The sequence below is a fragment of the Canis lupus genome, chromosome 21 (genome assembly GCF_003254725.2).
Source record: "Canis lupus dingo isolate Sandy chromosome 21, ASM325472v2, whole genome shotgun sequence".
Classification (NCBI taxonomy): domain Eukaryota; kingdom Metazoa; phylum Chordata; class Mammalia; order Carnivora; family Canidae; genus Canis; species Canis lupus.
In genome coordinates, this window is record NC_064263.1 from 39,320,791 (window position 1) to 39,335,252 (window position 14,462).

General features: G+C 37.8%; 1 protein-coding gene across 36 annotated transcripts in view; it reads right to left on the reverse strand.

The window, feature by feature from the left end:
• SOX6 (SRY-box transcription factor 6) overlaps positions 1 to 14,462 on the reverse strand; it is a 665,863-nt gene that overhangs the window by 67,786 nt on the left and 583,615 nt on the right. For all 36 annotated transcript variants that reach the window (XM_049099117.1, XM_035703772.2, XM_035703769.2 and 33 more), the window contains one exon: positions 11,917 to 12,104. In XM_049099117.1, the coding sequence (XP_048955074.1) occupies positions 11,917 to 12,104 (188 nt within the window). The remainder of the gene's footprint in view (positions 1 to 11,916; positions 12,105 to 14,462) is intronic.

A 14,462-nucleotide genomic window follows, 5' to 3' on the forward strand; every position in this document is an offset into this window, starting at 1 on the left:
ACTACTTTATGGATTTCCTTATGTGATGTGATACAGTATTAAGTCACTTGACACCACATTTGTAACATCCTTTCTCTGCATATTGGTTGTCTTTCCACTGGAAAAGTTCTACTTCCATGACACCAGGACAGGCTCTAAAGAATCTAAGGAGATTCAAATAAATTTCAAATGGAGTTCCTCCAAAAAAGAGAGGGGAATGGTTTGTTGTTGTTTTTAAAGTATGGTGGTCCTAGGCACTTGGCTTATACTTTCTTGATTAATTCCCCAGTAACCAATAGAACTAATTATTATTAATCACAGATGAGGACACTGAGGCTCAGAGAGGTCATAGAACTAGTGAGTGATAGAACCAGTATCTGAAGTCCAAGTCAGTGTGAGTCAAAAACATAAGCTTTTTTCACTTTTCCACATTTCTTTAAAGGTCCCTCCAATCCCCTTCTTTAAATTGCCATGATATACCTCTTAAAATGTAGTTCAGATAAAATATGCCCCATCTATGAGCACCTCTGATGGCTCACAATTATCTATAAAGATAAACGTCAACCTGGCAATGATCTGTTCTAGCCTGAATTTCTACCAGTTATATGGCAGGCACTGGACAAAATATGCTACATGGATTATTTTATTCAATCTCCACAACAACCTATTGTGTTTAGAAACTATGCACGTTGGGACACCTGGGTGGCTCAGTAGTTGAGCACCTCCCTTCAGCCCAGGGCGTGATCCTGGAGTCCTGGGATCAAGTCCCACATTGGGCTCCCCACAGGGAGCCTGCTTCTCCCTCTGCCTGTGTGTCTCTGCCTCTCTCTGTGTCTCTCATGAATAAATAAATAAAATCTTAAAAAAAGAAAACTCTGCACTTTCCCATTTCTCAGATGGAGAAACTTTGGCAGTCTAACTTCAAATCTTTTGCTCTTATCCACAACCTATTCAATGGACGGTGGAGCTAGGAAGGAAGGGAGGAATGGAGAGGAGATAGAAGAGAGAAAAAAAGTAGGGAGAGAAGGAGGAGAGAGGATGGAGACCATGAACGAGGGAGGAAGGGAGGTAACATTTATTAAACACCTAATACATACATGTAAGAGATTTACTAGGAGGTTAAATATTGCATCATTTAATTATCAAATTCTGACATTTTTATAGATAAGGAAACTAGGGCTCTGAGATATTCACTAAATAAAGGTAAAGCCAGGATTGAGGGCCCCACACACGTCCAATATTGTGCTTTGTAGATAGTGAGTACTTAATTAAGATGGAATGGAATTGAAAAATAGTGTGTTCATGGGATGAAGAATCCAATGTCAGTCATAAGACCCAAACTAAGACAAAGAAAGCTAGGTAAAAATGGATGGATCTAAAAAATAAATGACAAGGTCTGTTAAGAAACAGCCTGCAAAATTACTATAGTTCTAAAATTGAACATCTTAGGAACATTCCTGAGAAGCTTTTATGCAGACTCATAGAAGAAAACCCACGTTTCTCCTGAGAAAGTATTTTATTTATATAGTAGAAAAGTTTACAGAGTAGAAATGTATTTATATAACACACCTCCTTTTTGCCTTGTTACCAGGAAGCTCACGGTCAAGTCTGTGGCCCATTTCTAGCAATTACATACATATGTATTAGAAGAATTTTTGTGCACTATCTCCTCTCTAGTTTTTATCTTGTGTTATTGTATGTATCACTGCAAACCACTCCAAATTATTTTTGCATTAAGGTAAAATATAAATATAAGTTATAAATTTTATTGACTTTTTTTGCCCCTTATTTCAAACAGAATCAAACCAATAATCATTTCTAAATGTTCACAATGTTTGATCAGTAAAGGCTATTCTTAAAGTTAGGGTGAATGCAATTAAAGCACATATTATATGTGCATGTATTCCATGATCTGGAACAGCATGTATTTGAAGTATCCCCCCTGGCAATCTCAAAAACCCTTTCTGAGGGTTCACTAGACCAAAACTATTTTCATAATAATACTAAGACATTATTTGCCTATTCTCTAATGAGTGTACAATGGAATTTCCCAGAAGCTACATGGCATTGTGATACAACAACACATTGAATGCAGAAGCAGAAAGGAGAGTCCAGCTGTCTTCCACTAAGCTAGACATTAAAGAGATTTGCAAAAACATAACACAAAGCTGTCCTTCTTACTATTTCATTATTATTTTTTTTAAAGATTTTATTTATTTATTCATGAAGGACACAGAGGAGAGAGAGGCAGAGACACAGGCAGAGTGAGAAGCAGGTTCCATGCAGAGAGCCTGATGTGGGACTCGATCCTGGGACTCCAGGATCATGCCCCTGGGCCGAAGGCAGGCGCTAAACCACTGAGCCACCCAGGGATTCCCTTACTATTTCATTATTTTGAAAAATACACTTAATGCTCGAAAGTGTTATACTAATATCCAATGGGTTGTTGTTGTTATTTTTAAATAAATCTATTGTCTAATTTTCAGTTTTAATACCTCATATGATAACTATGTCCCACATAAATAAAAAGTCTTTGGGATCTTTAATAACTTTCAAGAGTGTAAAGGGCCCTTGAGACCAAAACAGGTTGAAAATAGCTGATCTGGAAGGACTAAGTTTAGCTCTAGAAGAGATTCGATGGAGACCATCGAGTTAAAAAGTACCTGCCATTGTGGTAGGTTAGGTCTATAAAATCCTCATTGCTAGTAAATTTGCTCCATACATGCCCAACCAACAACTCTTTATGTGAAGTTATTAACTGGGTTGTATCAAATTTTAACCCTTTCACTGGGAGATCCATTAACTGAACATGGGCTTTTGACTTAAAACACTTGTTGTAAACAAAAGCTTACAGTCTTTTATTTGCTTCCTTCCCCCACCACTATCCCTAGGAAGTATCTTAAGCCTTATAAATCTTGTAAGAAAAAAATTCTCACCGTTTTTTCCACTTAACGTGCAGAAAAGTAAGGAGCCAAACAAGTTTGTTGTTGTTTTTTATGAATTAGGTCTTAAACTAGTAGCTAGGCAACCAATCAAGTAGCCCTGACAACAGAAATAAAAGGAGCTTAATGATTACATTCAGCCAGGAGCCTATCTATATACAGCACTGCATAGTTGCCCAATGTTATTGGTTCAAATGTAAAATCTAACATGAATAAAACTTAAAATTTTTTCTAATGTTTAAAGATTTTTGATCTGTATATGCTGTTTTAGAGAAACAGCACAAGGAGAAATAGAGAAACACTATCACAAGGATAAACAAATATTTTTTTCAAGGAAATATGCATTGAGTAGTATATATATGTGTGTGTGTTTGTGTGTGTATATATATATATATATATGCAGAGCTATCTCATGATTTTAGCCTTCGCTTCATTAAAATTGATGTTTGAAACTCAGATGCATGTCTTGCTTTAGATTTTAGTTAAAATTGCCTTGTCAATCTCACAAAGATGTAGGGAACAAATGAGACACTGGACAGAGAGAGTGCTGGAGCAAAGCGATCTAGAGCTGGTCTTAGTTTCTTGATCTGCAAAACAGGGCTAGTAATATCTACATCCCTGAATGTGGAAAGGTTTAAGAGACTCATGTAACACCATTTTTGAAGCCCAGAAGCACTATAAAAACATGTTGTCATGATGTGAAAAGTACCACATAAATGGTACTTAAAAAAAAAAAAAACTGCTCTACTTTGCAAATAAGGATGTTACAATTAGAATTTGTCCCCTTACTGCAAAATCTCTAATGTCCAAACCCCTCAAGGTACAAGTTGTTATCTTGGGAATAGGCTGACACAGAAAAAGGCACGTACTTGAATATACTAGTCAACTGCTCACAAAAACAACCACCCTGCTTAACCAGTCCTATGTACACCTTTGGAAACAACAAAACCTCACTAGTCTGTGTGCTGTATAAGAAGCTCATTCATCCCAAACATACTTTGCTAAATAATTTGCTCGCAATCCCCTTTCACTTATTGTTGTATGGCTGTATTGATATTCTGTCTGAACCTACAGTGTCATGCAACAATGAATATCTGAATCAATTGTATAAATAACAAAGAGCTGTGGCAATTGACAATGTGAAGCAGAAGACATCCAGTATGTTTTTCATTTCCAATAAAAGGGGGCAGTATTACATCAGTGTAATACTGATGTACTGTTTTGATATTTTTGCAAAGTATGGTTGAGGAGCAAGAACGTACACTTGCAAAAATTGAACAATTGCCTTTTTGAACAAATAGGAACAAGTTTACAAGGCACCTCAGTGATTGAATGATTTTGCTGAAAAATATATCATGGGTTGAAAAAATATCATTTGGGCATGAGAAATGCATATAGTTATCAAGAATCAGGTTAAATATTTTCAAATATCATAGATTGAAATTTGGTTTTGGGAAATATATGAAAACATATATTAAATTAATAAGGACAAAAGCTCTCTAGGAATCTAATACAATGTAATACCTAATATAATCATATGTGAACATCATCATGTTGGTTGTGGCCAGATTCTAGGCAGGTAGCTGCTAGTGTATACAGGTTACCCTAAGAATGAAAAAGAAAAAGGCATATCTTAACTTTGTGAGAAGGTGCCCTTAGCTTCTCCATAACCTTCCACTCTGTCTAAAACATTTTGTGGCCGCAGGGGGCAGTAGGTTAACCCATTCACCGCTGGAGAGTATCAAAGAGTGAAAATTTAACAAAATGAACAACGATTTGACAACCTATATGAGGTCTTAAAGTAAGTTAGGATGTAATACTAACCGAGACTCCTGTATCAGGTGTATGCTCTACATATGTTTTCCCTCAAAGCGATCCTTCAAGGAAAGGGTAAGTACCTCCATTTTCCAAGTATGCTTATTGAGACTCACAGAGGTTAAGTAACTTAATTAAGTAACACGGTAGGAGAATGGGATAGGATGCTACTAGGATTAATCCTAGAAACTTGAGTCCCAGGATTAATCAACTCCAATATCCGTGCTCCTCCAATTTACCACGTGGCCCCCAATTCTTTTGCTGTTCCACTTCTGTCACTTGGTCTATATCAGCAGCTTTCAACCTTCACTTTCCTGACTGATAACTTTCCAGGGGCAGAACGGATGGACATGATGGTATGCAAGAATGACTTACCCAGACAGGGGGTGACAAGTATTCAGGAAGCAGGGCACTCAGTGCTTTTCTGCTTCACAGTTCATATTTATTTTTACTATTTTATTCCATCAAAGGTCTGAGATTGGCCATGTAAGAAATACTTTCATGTGAAATAGCCTTAAAGATCTCATAGGAAATTAATAAATGAGTCCAGCACAGTTCTATAAATAAGAACATCATTTGTCTAAGAATCAGGGCGACTGTAATTTCATTCCTTCTCTGCCATGAACCCACCATGGTTCCCACTAGGAACCCACTGAACCCACCGGGTCTCAGTTTTCCCATCAGTGACTTGAAAGGATTGGGCCAAATGTAGTGTCCCCTCCAATTCTTTCACCCTATACTTTTAATCCCATCAATGTACTTCAGAGACAGTGTGATAGGAGTGTCCTTGCTTTGATACCTGATAAGATCGAGCATTTTTCTTAAAAGATTCTCAGAAGATGAGGGGAAGAGCAATTCAGACCACGTGCATATAAGATGTGTAATCTGCCTATTTATGAGCAACTCTGATCAGTAGGGAATCAATCTACTGGCTCATCAAGATTATTAAGATGAGCAAAATAACCAGATTCCCAAGTTACATAACAGCTATGCAGGAAAGCTCTAGCCAATTACCGATTCAGTACTCAAACATCAGGAAGGTCAGAGAAGTTACAGATCGCACTTTAACACTGAAACAGCCCACTCTGCCTCACTTCTCTTCTGGCCAGATGCCCTTAGCTGAGCTCTAAGGACATTTAGAAGCAGCCTATTTAAAATTCTGCTGTGTATTGTCATGACTAAAATACTTTCTATCTCAGAGATGTCAAAACAACAAAATTTGGTAAGCAATTAGTCTATAATATGATCTAATTGCACTGGTACTTAGGGATAAAGATGGATGGTGTTCTTGGTGTGGAAAGCTAAAGCTGAGGGCAGTAACTTAGACTTCTGCTGGCAGGACACTCACAATCCACGCACAGAGGCTGTGTTGAAATGATGGAGCATAACAGCTCCTAAGGCGCCGTTACAGTCTATTGTCCCTACAATCTATATATTTAACAGACCCTAAATATCCTGTGACACAGCCAACCAGAACAACTCCATTGGTGCCGTTCTGGCCAATCAAGCCAAAAATGTTTCATTTTAAAGTGCTAAAATCAGGATTTACCCAAAAAAGTGAAATATGCCATGGGTAAACTTATATTCAGATGGACATATATATATATGAGTCTATATGTTACAAAGACACAAACAAGAGCCCCTATGCCTGTGTAGTAAATGTTTGTCCACACTTAATCATACATGTGAAGCATGTTTTATGCATACCTAATGTTACTAAATGTCACAAAACACTCTACAGGGGACATAGTGATACTTTGCTCAGATCCCTCCTCAGGACTGAAAGATTTATACCCTCAGCTGGAGGGAATGTTGAAGGTAGCTAGCCTTCAGCTGCTGGCCCTCTTCATCATTGCCTCAGCTAAAGAGAGTCACCTCAGCCAAGGTCATGTCCCCTGCCCAGGGTAGCCCTCTTCCGATGACTGGTTGACACAAGTGTCTCCCTCTCCACCCAGTTTGGGACAATTCTGAATGGCCATGGCACCCCTGAAGCTCCCCATATAGTTGGCTGAGGCTTCACTGAAACTGCATCGTAGACCAATTCTGCTTTTGTCCTTTTCCTTTCATGGATGGCAAATAGAGCACACCCCCATAAACATGCTCACTAATTTCTATCTCACATTTTGCTTCTCAAGGAACCCAAATCTGTGACACACTCCTTTGTAAAGACTGTCCAAATAAGAGAGAGACACAGTAGGCTTAATAAATTATAGGGTTTTATGACAACAACACTGTGAAAAATTCTCTAAAACTGTACTATGGGTTATAAAGAACAAATTCATGCATCTAATTTACAGATCTTTATATTGAAGAAAACAGAAAATTCTGAAGTGAACAATTTTGAAGACACGTAAATTGAATTTGTCACAATCCATTTCACCTATCTTATTGCACATTACATATTTACCTTCTTTGACTTCAGAAGAAAATCTGATCCTCATAAGAAAAAGCAGTATCCTATGGAACCTCATAAAATTAAGATGGATATTTTGATTATAAGAGAGCCAAAGCTACCATAATACTGTTCTTAATTTACTCTTCTGGCTTCATCTAACCTAACAAGCAAGGACAGATATCAGCTCTTGAAACTCAACAAAGCCTATAAACCCACAAAATACATGCTCAAAACAGTGAAATTACTGGGAGGGAGATCATATTAGGAAGAGTTTGTGAACTCTCCTTATACATAATGGATTATAATGGATTTTTCCATTTGTTTGGCTTTTCCAGTGCCCAAAACACAACCCCAGTAAAGTCATCTACAGACACTTCATCTACAGACTCTTCAACCAGGAAATCAGAGTTCTCTGGTTCTGCAGAAACTACTTTGTCACTTACCCTCAGGGGTTCCATTATATTCAGTATGACACATTTTAGACTTTGGATTTATTAGTATTTTTTTCAGTCATAAATCTAATCTTGTCTCTCTCCCATGTCTTCCAAAGCAAAATAAGATTATTTCAGTACTCAGACTTCTCCCTCCCAAGTGAATTAAGAAAAGTCAATGAATGACACTTAAAATTAACCAGTAGTATTTGAAGTTAGTAGTGTCTTAAGTTTGAACTCCAGTTCCAGCTGATACAAATTCAACAATACAGGGTCACAGTGTCAGACAGAGATTTATTGCTGGAAGAAGGTATGCCCAGTGCCAATTTACTACTAGGTATGGTGCACATGGATTAGGATGCTCTCTTCCAGGCCTGGTTGGGATGACAGATGGCCTTCAGTGAATGGCAGAGTTGTTGCAATAATATTGAATTTATTTCTCATTACTCCCTCAAACTAAATGTCTAGGCTCGCATTATGTTTTAAAGATTCTCTATGCGAACATTCTGAACAAAAATTTCTAGATCATTTTTCCAAGAAATATTTAATTCAGAGCATTAATCAAAAGCAAATGATTTTCATAATTTAATAACAGAATGGTTATTTAAATGAAATAATTTGTTTTTTGTAGAATGAAGTTTCTGAAATGTATTAATTCTAAATACATTTTATCTAGCTGAGTGATTTTTCATGTAGGGGCCATCTTCTCCTTCCTTCCTCAATAGAAGACATTTGGCAATGTCTGGAAACATTTTGTTTGTCACCAAAGAGAGAGGTGCTACTAGCATCTAATGAGTAGAGGCCAGATAATACCTCCCCATGACAAAGAATTATCAAGCAAAAAAAAAAAAAAGTCAATAATGCTGATGTTGAAAAATCCCGATCTAACCTAATTAACCTGAAGTTTTCATAGCGTGTAGCAACTCAGGAGTTTAACTATGTGAGTTAGCCAAAATGCCAAAATCTGAAAAATCTGTTTCCTTCTGATCCTCCCATTATTGTGTGAGGACCTCTTAATTGTGTTGAGATAGTATATTTGTTCTCTCTATTCAAGGTCACCCATGACTTAGTTAAAAGGTATAGGGAAGGTAAGAAAATGCCCACTCAACCAGGAGCCATATTAGGTGCATTCACATACATCTTATTTCATTGTAACTCAGGTTACTATCCTCCTAGTAAGAAGAAACTGAGATTAGAGAGGATAATCAACTTGCCAAAAGTCACACAGATGGTGACAACTTAGTCACTATTCCAAGTGAGAATATATATTTCAAAACTCATTAATACTTCCTCATATATGCAAAGAAAATTTCTAAAATAAAATTTCTGAATCACTAATGGTGGTTACTACTCAAAGAAAACTTCTGAATCATTAAGAATCATTAATAGTTAATGGAATGAGGAGGATAATTAAATTTTACCATATATTTTTCTGTATTAGAATTTTCAGTGAACGTGTATTACTTCTACTTAAAAACTGATAACTTAAAAAAGACTCAAATAAATCATTGACATACTTCTCAGGCTAATTTTAGGACTGACTCCTGACAAAAAAGTAAAGTAGAAAATAGTCCTAAGTTTATGGCCCCCAGTCTGTTGTTGTTAATCCAATTTCCCATTCAATATCTCTATGCTAAAACTTGTTTACTCAGAGCTTCAAAAAGGATCTTGTAACATTATCCACATTAAGATTTAATATGTTATTTCATGGTGTTCTCACTGAGAATATAGTATCAGTTTATCTCTAATACCAGAATGGAAGAAGAGGTTTGGGGGCAAGACTCTTCTTCTCTTGTGGTCCTGAGACCTCACTGTATATATAATAATCTGTTCAGGCAGTTCTTAAAGAGAGGTTTTGCCACCTAGTTGAGTGGACCAGTGACTGGCATGTGCATGAGTCCCAAGAATATAAACTTTTATGGATTAACAGGAACCAAAAGACACATATTTCCTCAAAGAGTTTCTCTCCTACCTGGTCTGAACCTCCCACCAAGAGGATCAATCAAGGCAAAGGGGTCTAAGAGTGACCAATTTTTCATTGATTGTTTGATGCTAACCTTAGTAAGTCAGTTCAATGAGGACTGACAATAAAATTCTTCATTAAGCTTTGGGAAGTCAACACTTCCAGAGCTAAGCCTCCTAATCTATGTAAGGACTGATCACTTCATACTTTGAGGAGTCCACCATGTATCTATCCCCTTAATCTCTTTCCCAGCCTGCGAGCCCCAGCCATCTGCTAGAATGGCTAAAGAGTATAGGAGATCAATCAAAGATGAGAGGTTGATTTAACATGAGCAGTGGCTCTGTATCCCACTGTAATTGGTTAAATTGTGCTCCCTTCCCTCCCCTCCCCGCAAAAGATATGTTTAAGTCCTAACCCTTGGTAACTATGAATGTGAACGTAATTGGAAATAGGGTCTTTGCAGGTACAATCTAATGAAAATGAGGTTACATTGGATTAGAATAGATCCTAAACCCAATAGCTTGTGTTCTTATAAGAGGGAGATTTTGAGACTCACACACACGAGACAGTCATGTAGAGGGAAGCAGAAATTGGAGTGATACAGCTGTAAGGTAAAGAATGGCAAAACGTGCCAGCAACCATCAGAAGATAGGAAGGGGCAAGAAAGGAATCTTCCTGAAATGATTGTGGCTCAGCCAACACCTTGATTTTACACTAGTTTCCAGAACAGTGAGAAAATAAGTTTCTGCTGTTTTAAGTCATCTAGTTTGTGATCATTTGGTATAGTTGTAGGAAATTAATATATTCAAAATCACATCCCCATACCTTTTGAAGAGGAAACAAAGAAAGAGAAAATAATACCCTGGTTAAAGCTATATATTCAAATACTCAAGTAACAGTACACATGACCTTATACTTATCTCATGACTTTTTCTATATGCTAGTTTAAAACTCCTTTTCGGAAATAGAAAAGTTTATTGGAAAGAATAGAGTCTCTATCATAGGAACTATGCTACAATTAGCAGGGTTGGAATCAAAGAAGAAATTCTTGGTCCTAACTTATAAATTATATTCAGCTTATACTGAATAAACATATGAATGGAAATAAGTTTTTAAATTTAATCTCAAACTGTTACCAAAGATACTGCCCACTATGCTCTTCATTTGTCCCTATATAGTTCTCATGTTTGAAAAACAAAGAACAGTGGCACCAGGAAAATATTGTCATCTCTCCTTTTTAGATGGTATTCATTCTTCAGATAATCAGTATTTTTCACCCTGTGTACTAAACAGCCTCTCAACTGGTCTCCCTGTATCTATTCTTAAATTCCTACAGTCCATTCTTGCATATTAGGCAGAATGATCCTTTTATACCTATATCAGACCATATTTATGCCCTGGATAAGACCCATCTAAGGATTCCCATCACCCTTGGAATAAAATGCAAATCTTTTCCAGGGCCTACAAGGTCTAGCAGGTTCCATCCTAGGCTATCATTTTACTTCCTTCTCTTGTGCTTCTCTGTCACATGGGTCTCCTTGTAGCTGGTACACTCTAAGGGCCTCTACACATGTCATCCCTGCTACCTGGATGCTCTTCCTCTGGCTCTTCACATGGCCTGCACCATGGCTTTACTGAGGTCTCCTTCAAGTGTCACTTCCTCAGAGAGTCCTTTCCAACCCGTATAAAAGAACACCCTGGAACTCCCTATTCCCTATTCACTTCTATTACTCTCATGGCTTTTCTTCATCTCTTGACATTACTGACATTACATTACCTACTTAATTGTTTATCTCTTCATGGCCTGGGCTCCCCTATCACAGTGGAGGCTCTAAGAGAGCAGGGATTTTTGTCTGATTTGCTCACTGTTGTATCTTCAGTGCCTAGCACAATGTCTACTATAGGATAAGCACTTGACAAATAATTTGTTGAATAAAAAAATAAATGAATGTGTTTTGTAAGTTGCTTTGTTTTATTTTTTGCCCTGGCTAATAGGAAACTTAGTAATAAATTCAGTAGTGAGTCAGAGTAATATAGTCACCCTCATCATGAGCATATATGTTTCTTCCTTCTTTTTAAATATTCTGATATTCTATTTCTATTCTAATAACCTCATATATCTCCTTTGTTATAAAACATTTTAAATTTTTTTGTAATGGGACAGAGGATGCCAACAGGCAGGTAGGTTGGGTGCCAGGTTGGGTGCCTGGTTGGGTATGTGGGAGGCAACCCCACAGTAAGTGCGAAAGGGTGTACGTGTTTATCGGCAGTAATGCTTGAATGTGATACAAAACAGCCCTCAAGCTAGAATCTTTGGCTGCCTGGAAAGAGCCAGATGAGAATGAGCCACTGGGTCCAGCAGAGCCAGTGAAGGAAGGAAGCAAGTTTTACCTTTTCATTCCTGCAGTTGTTCAGCCCCATATTATTCATGGAGGACAGTTTCCCATCAACACCATGCGGCTGTTGCTGCTGTTGCTCCCGCTGGATCTGTTCTCGCATCTTCCGAGCCTCTTGAATGGCTTTCATCACTGTATCCTGATCTCCAAACAGGGCAGGGGAGTTGAGACTGGACAGGATATCTGTATACACAGGATGCATTATTAGAAGCTTATGGGGTTAGACACTAACAAAATACTGCCATTCCCACTCCGCTAGAAAATGCTGCATTCTCCAACAAGGAAGGGGCATGTTTGCTATTAAGAAAACCGCAGTACTATGCCAAGAACACCTGGAAACCAAGCTGTGCTGAGCTCTTAGCCCTTGTAGGATACCCCAGCACTCCAGTTAATCCTGACCCTGTCAACCTACCTTCGCACAAAGGAAAGTTCCTAGATTCCAATTTTGTGTGTGTATGTGTGTGTTTTCTGGCTAGATCTAACAATTAGTGAGGGAATAGCAGGGAAGGAGGGGGTGGGTAGAGGTACAGTGATATCTGTTCAGGATACCTGTTATATTGGGTATACTAATGCAGGGAAGCTGTTTCTAGCCTAGCAGAAAAAAATCCTATGAGGCCACATGTGTCCTTTAGTGACATCTTTATCTGTGTGTTCATATGTCCACTGCAGGAGAGAGGGGGCGGGAAGGAATATACTGCACTTTCCATTCCCCAATCACTGGCTGGTTAATGAAGCATTCTACTCATCATGCTGCCTCAGTTATTTACCAAGAGAATGACAACCCATTCCCTACCCCCAACCGAACACCTACTGCTCTCAGCTCCCTGTCTTTGTGATAGTGAGGCTGTATGTGTGGGAGTGGTTTTCACATCTGTACAAAGCTTCAAATAAAGTGAAAATAAATATTTACTTTCATTATACTCCATGTAACTCAGAGGGAAAAAATAAAATTAAATTAATTCTCTTCCATATCTTGCATTGTACTGTAGGTTAAAATTAATACTTTACATAAGCTTTTCCAATTTTAGACAGAGAGAAGGCTTGCCGACTAATCGATTTCAGCTGCTGTGGTAAAGTTTAATGTGATCCACTTGCTTGTATCCTGGTATGAACATTTCACAGCACATGTATGTGTATGTATCTGCATACACATCAGACAGACAGGACAGAGGAAACCAGATGGGTCAAGTCCACACCGTGTGTATGTGTGTGTGTGTGTGTGTGTGTGTGTGTGTGTGCAATGCATGTGTATATGCATGAGTTTAGCAAAAATTCCCAAGGCTATCTATAGTAAATTGTTTAATAGCCAAACCATCACATCTTAGGCTATAGAAAACCCATTATCTTTTGCTCTGAAGCTTTTCTGATAAAAACCAAACTGAACACTTCAATACTGTCCGGACAAAATTGTGATTGCCTCAGCCCATTTCTAGCTTATGAACTAAGAAAGACTCCCTGCTGAAGTATAAACTTCATAAGAGCAGGCAGGCCTGTGACTTAGTCATCTTTGTCCCTCAAGATGCCCAGTATAGTGGACAAATACTTTCCAAACAAAATTCAGAAGTGGATAATGGAAAGGCCATTAAAGTCATTTCAAGACCAAGCCTATTATTTATCCTTAAGCTGGCTTTTTTTTTTTCTTATTTAACAACTTCCAAAAATCCAGCAACCATATTCACATACTGGAAATGACTTACTTCTCTCTTTCACACGAATGTCACTGACTTGGAGTGAAAACCTCCCAGCTCCTGGCAGAGGCGTCCTGACTCAAAATGAGAATAGGCTGCTGCTGTATGGATCCTAACGTCCCAAATTTTAACAAGGAAGAATTACATCTCACCATCAGATGATTCACTCAAACCCAACATGGTGCAGCAAATGTTACAACTGAGAGTTCACAAAAAAGGGCACTGAGTATATATGACTCAGGTGAAAGGACCCAGGTTCTAGTCTTGGCTTTACTAGTAAGTATCTACATGGCTGTGGGCAAGCCATTTTACCTGTAAGAATCACAGTTTACTCTGTCATACAATGAGGGTAAAAATGCACTACCTCATAGGATTATTGTGAAAAATCAAATGAGATAAGATAGGCACAAATGACTTTTAAACTTACATATTATTTTGTTTATTATAATAAACATTTTAAGCTCCAGGACTCAGTAAGGCAAGGACGGTATTGTGATGAAGAAATGAAGCTCTAAGTCCCCAATCCCTTGTTATCTCTGTGTCTTATATGAACATTAAGAGGCTTAGTAACAACATGTTAATACTAATTTGGCACTCTGCTACAGACAAATGCTTTCCCATTTATTGTTTCACTCCCCTTGTATATGTAAATGCGTTGGTGTTGGTTCAGTCTAGTTTTTTTTTTTTTTTAAATCACATGCCTTCTAAGTGCCAGACACTGTGTTAGGCATTTTATATACATTTTTCTCTCTGAATTCTCTGTCTCTCTCTTTTTATTTTTGAATTCTCATAACAACCTATGAGCTAGGTAATAATATTCCCCTCTAAGAGATTAGGACACTGAGTTCAAAAA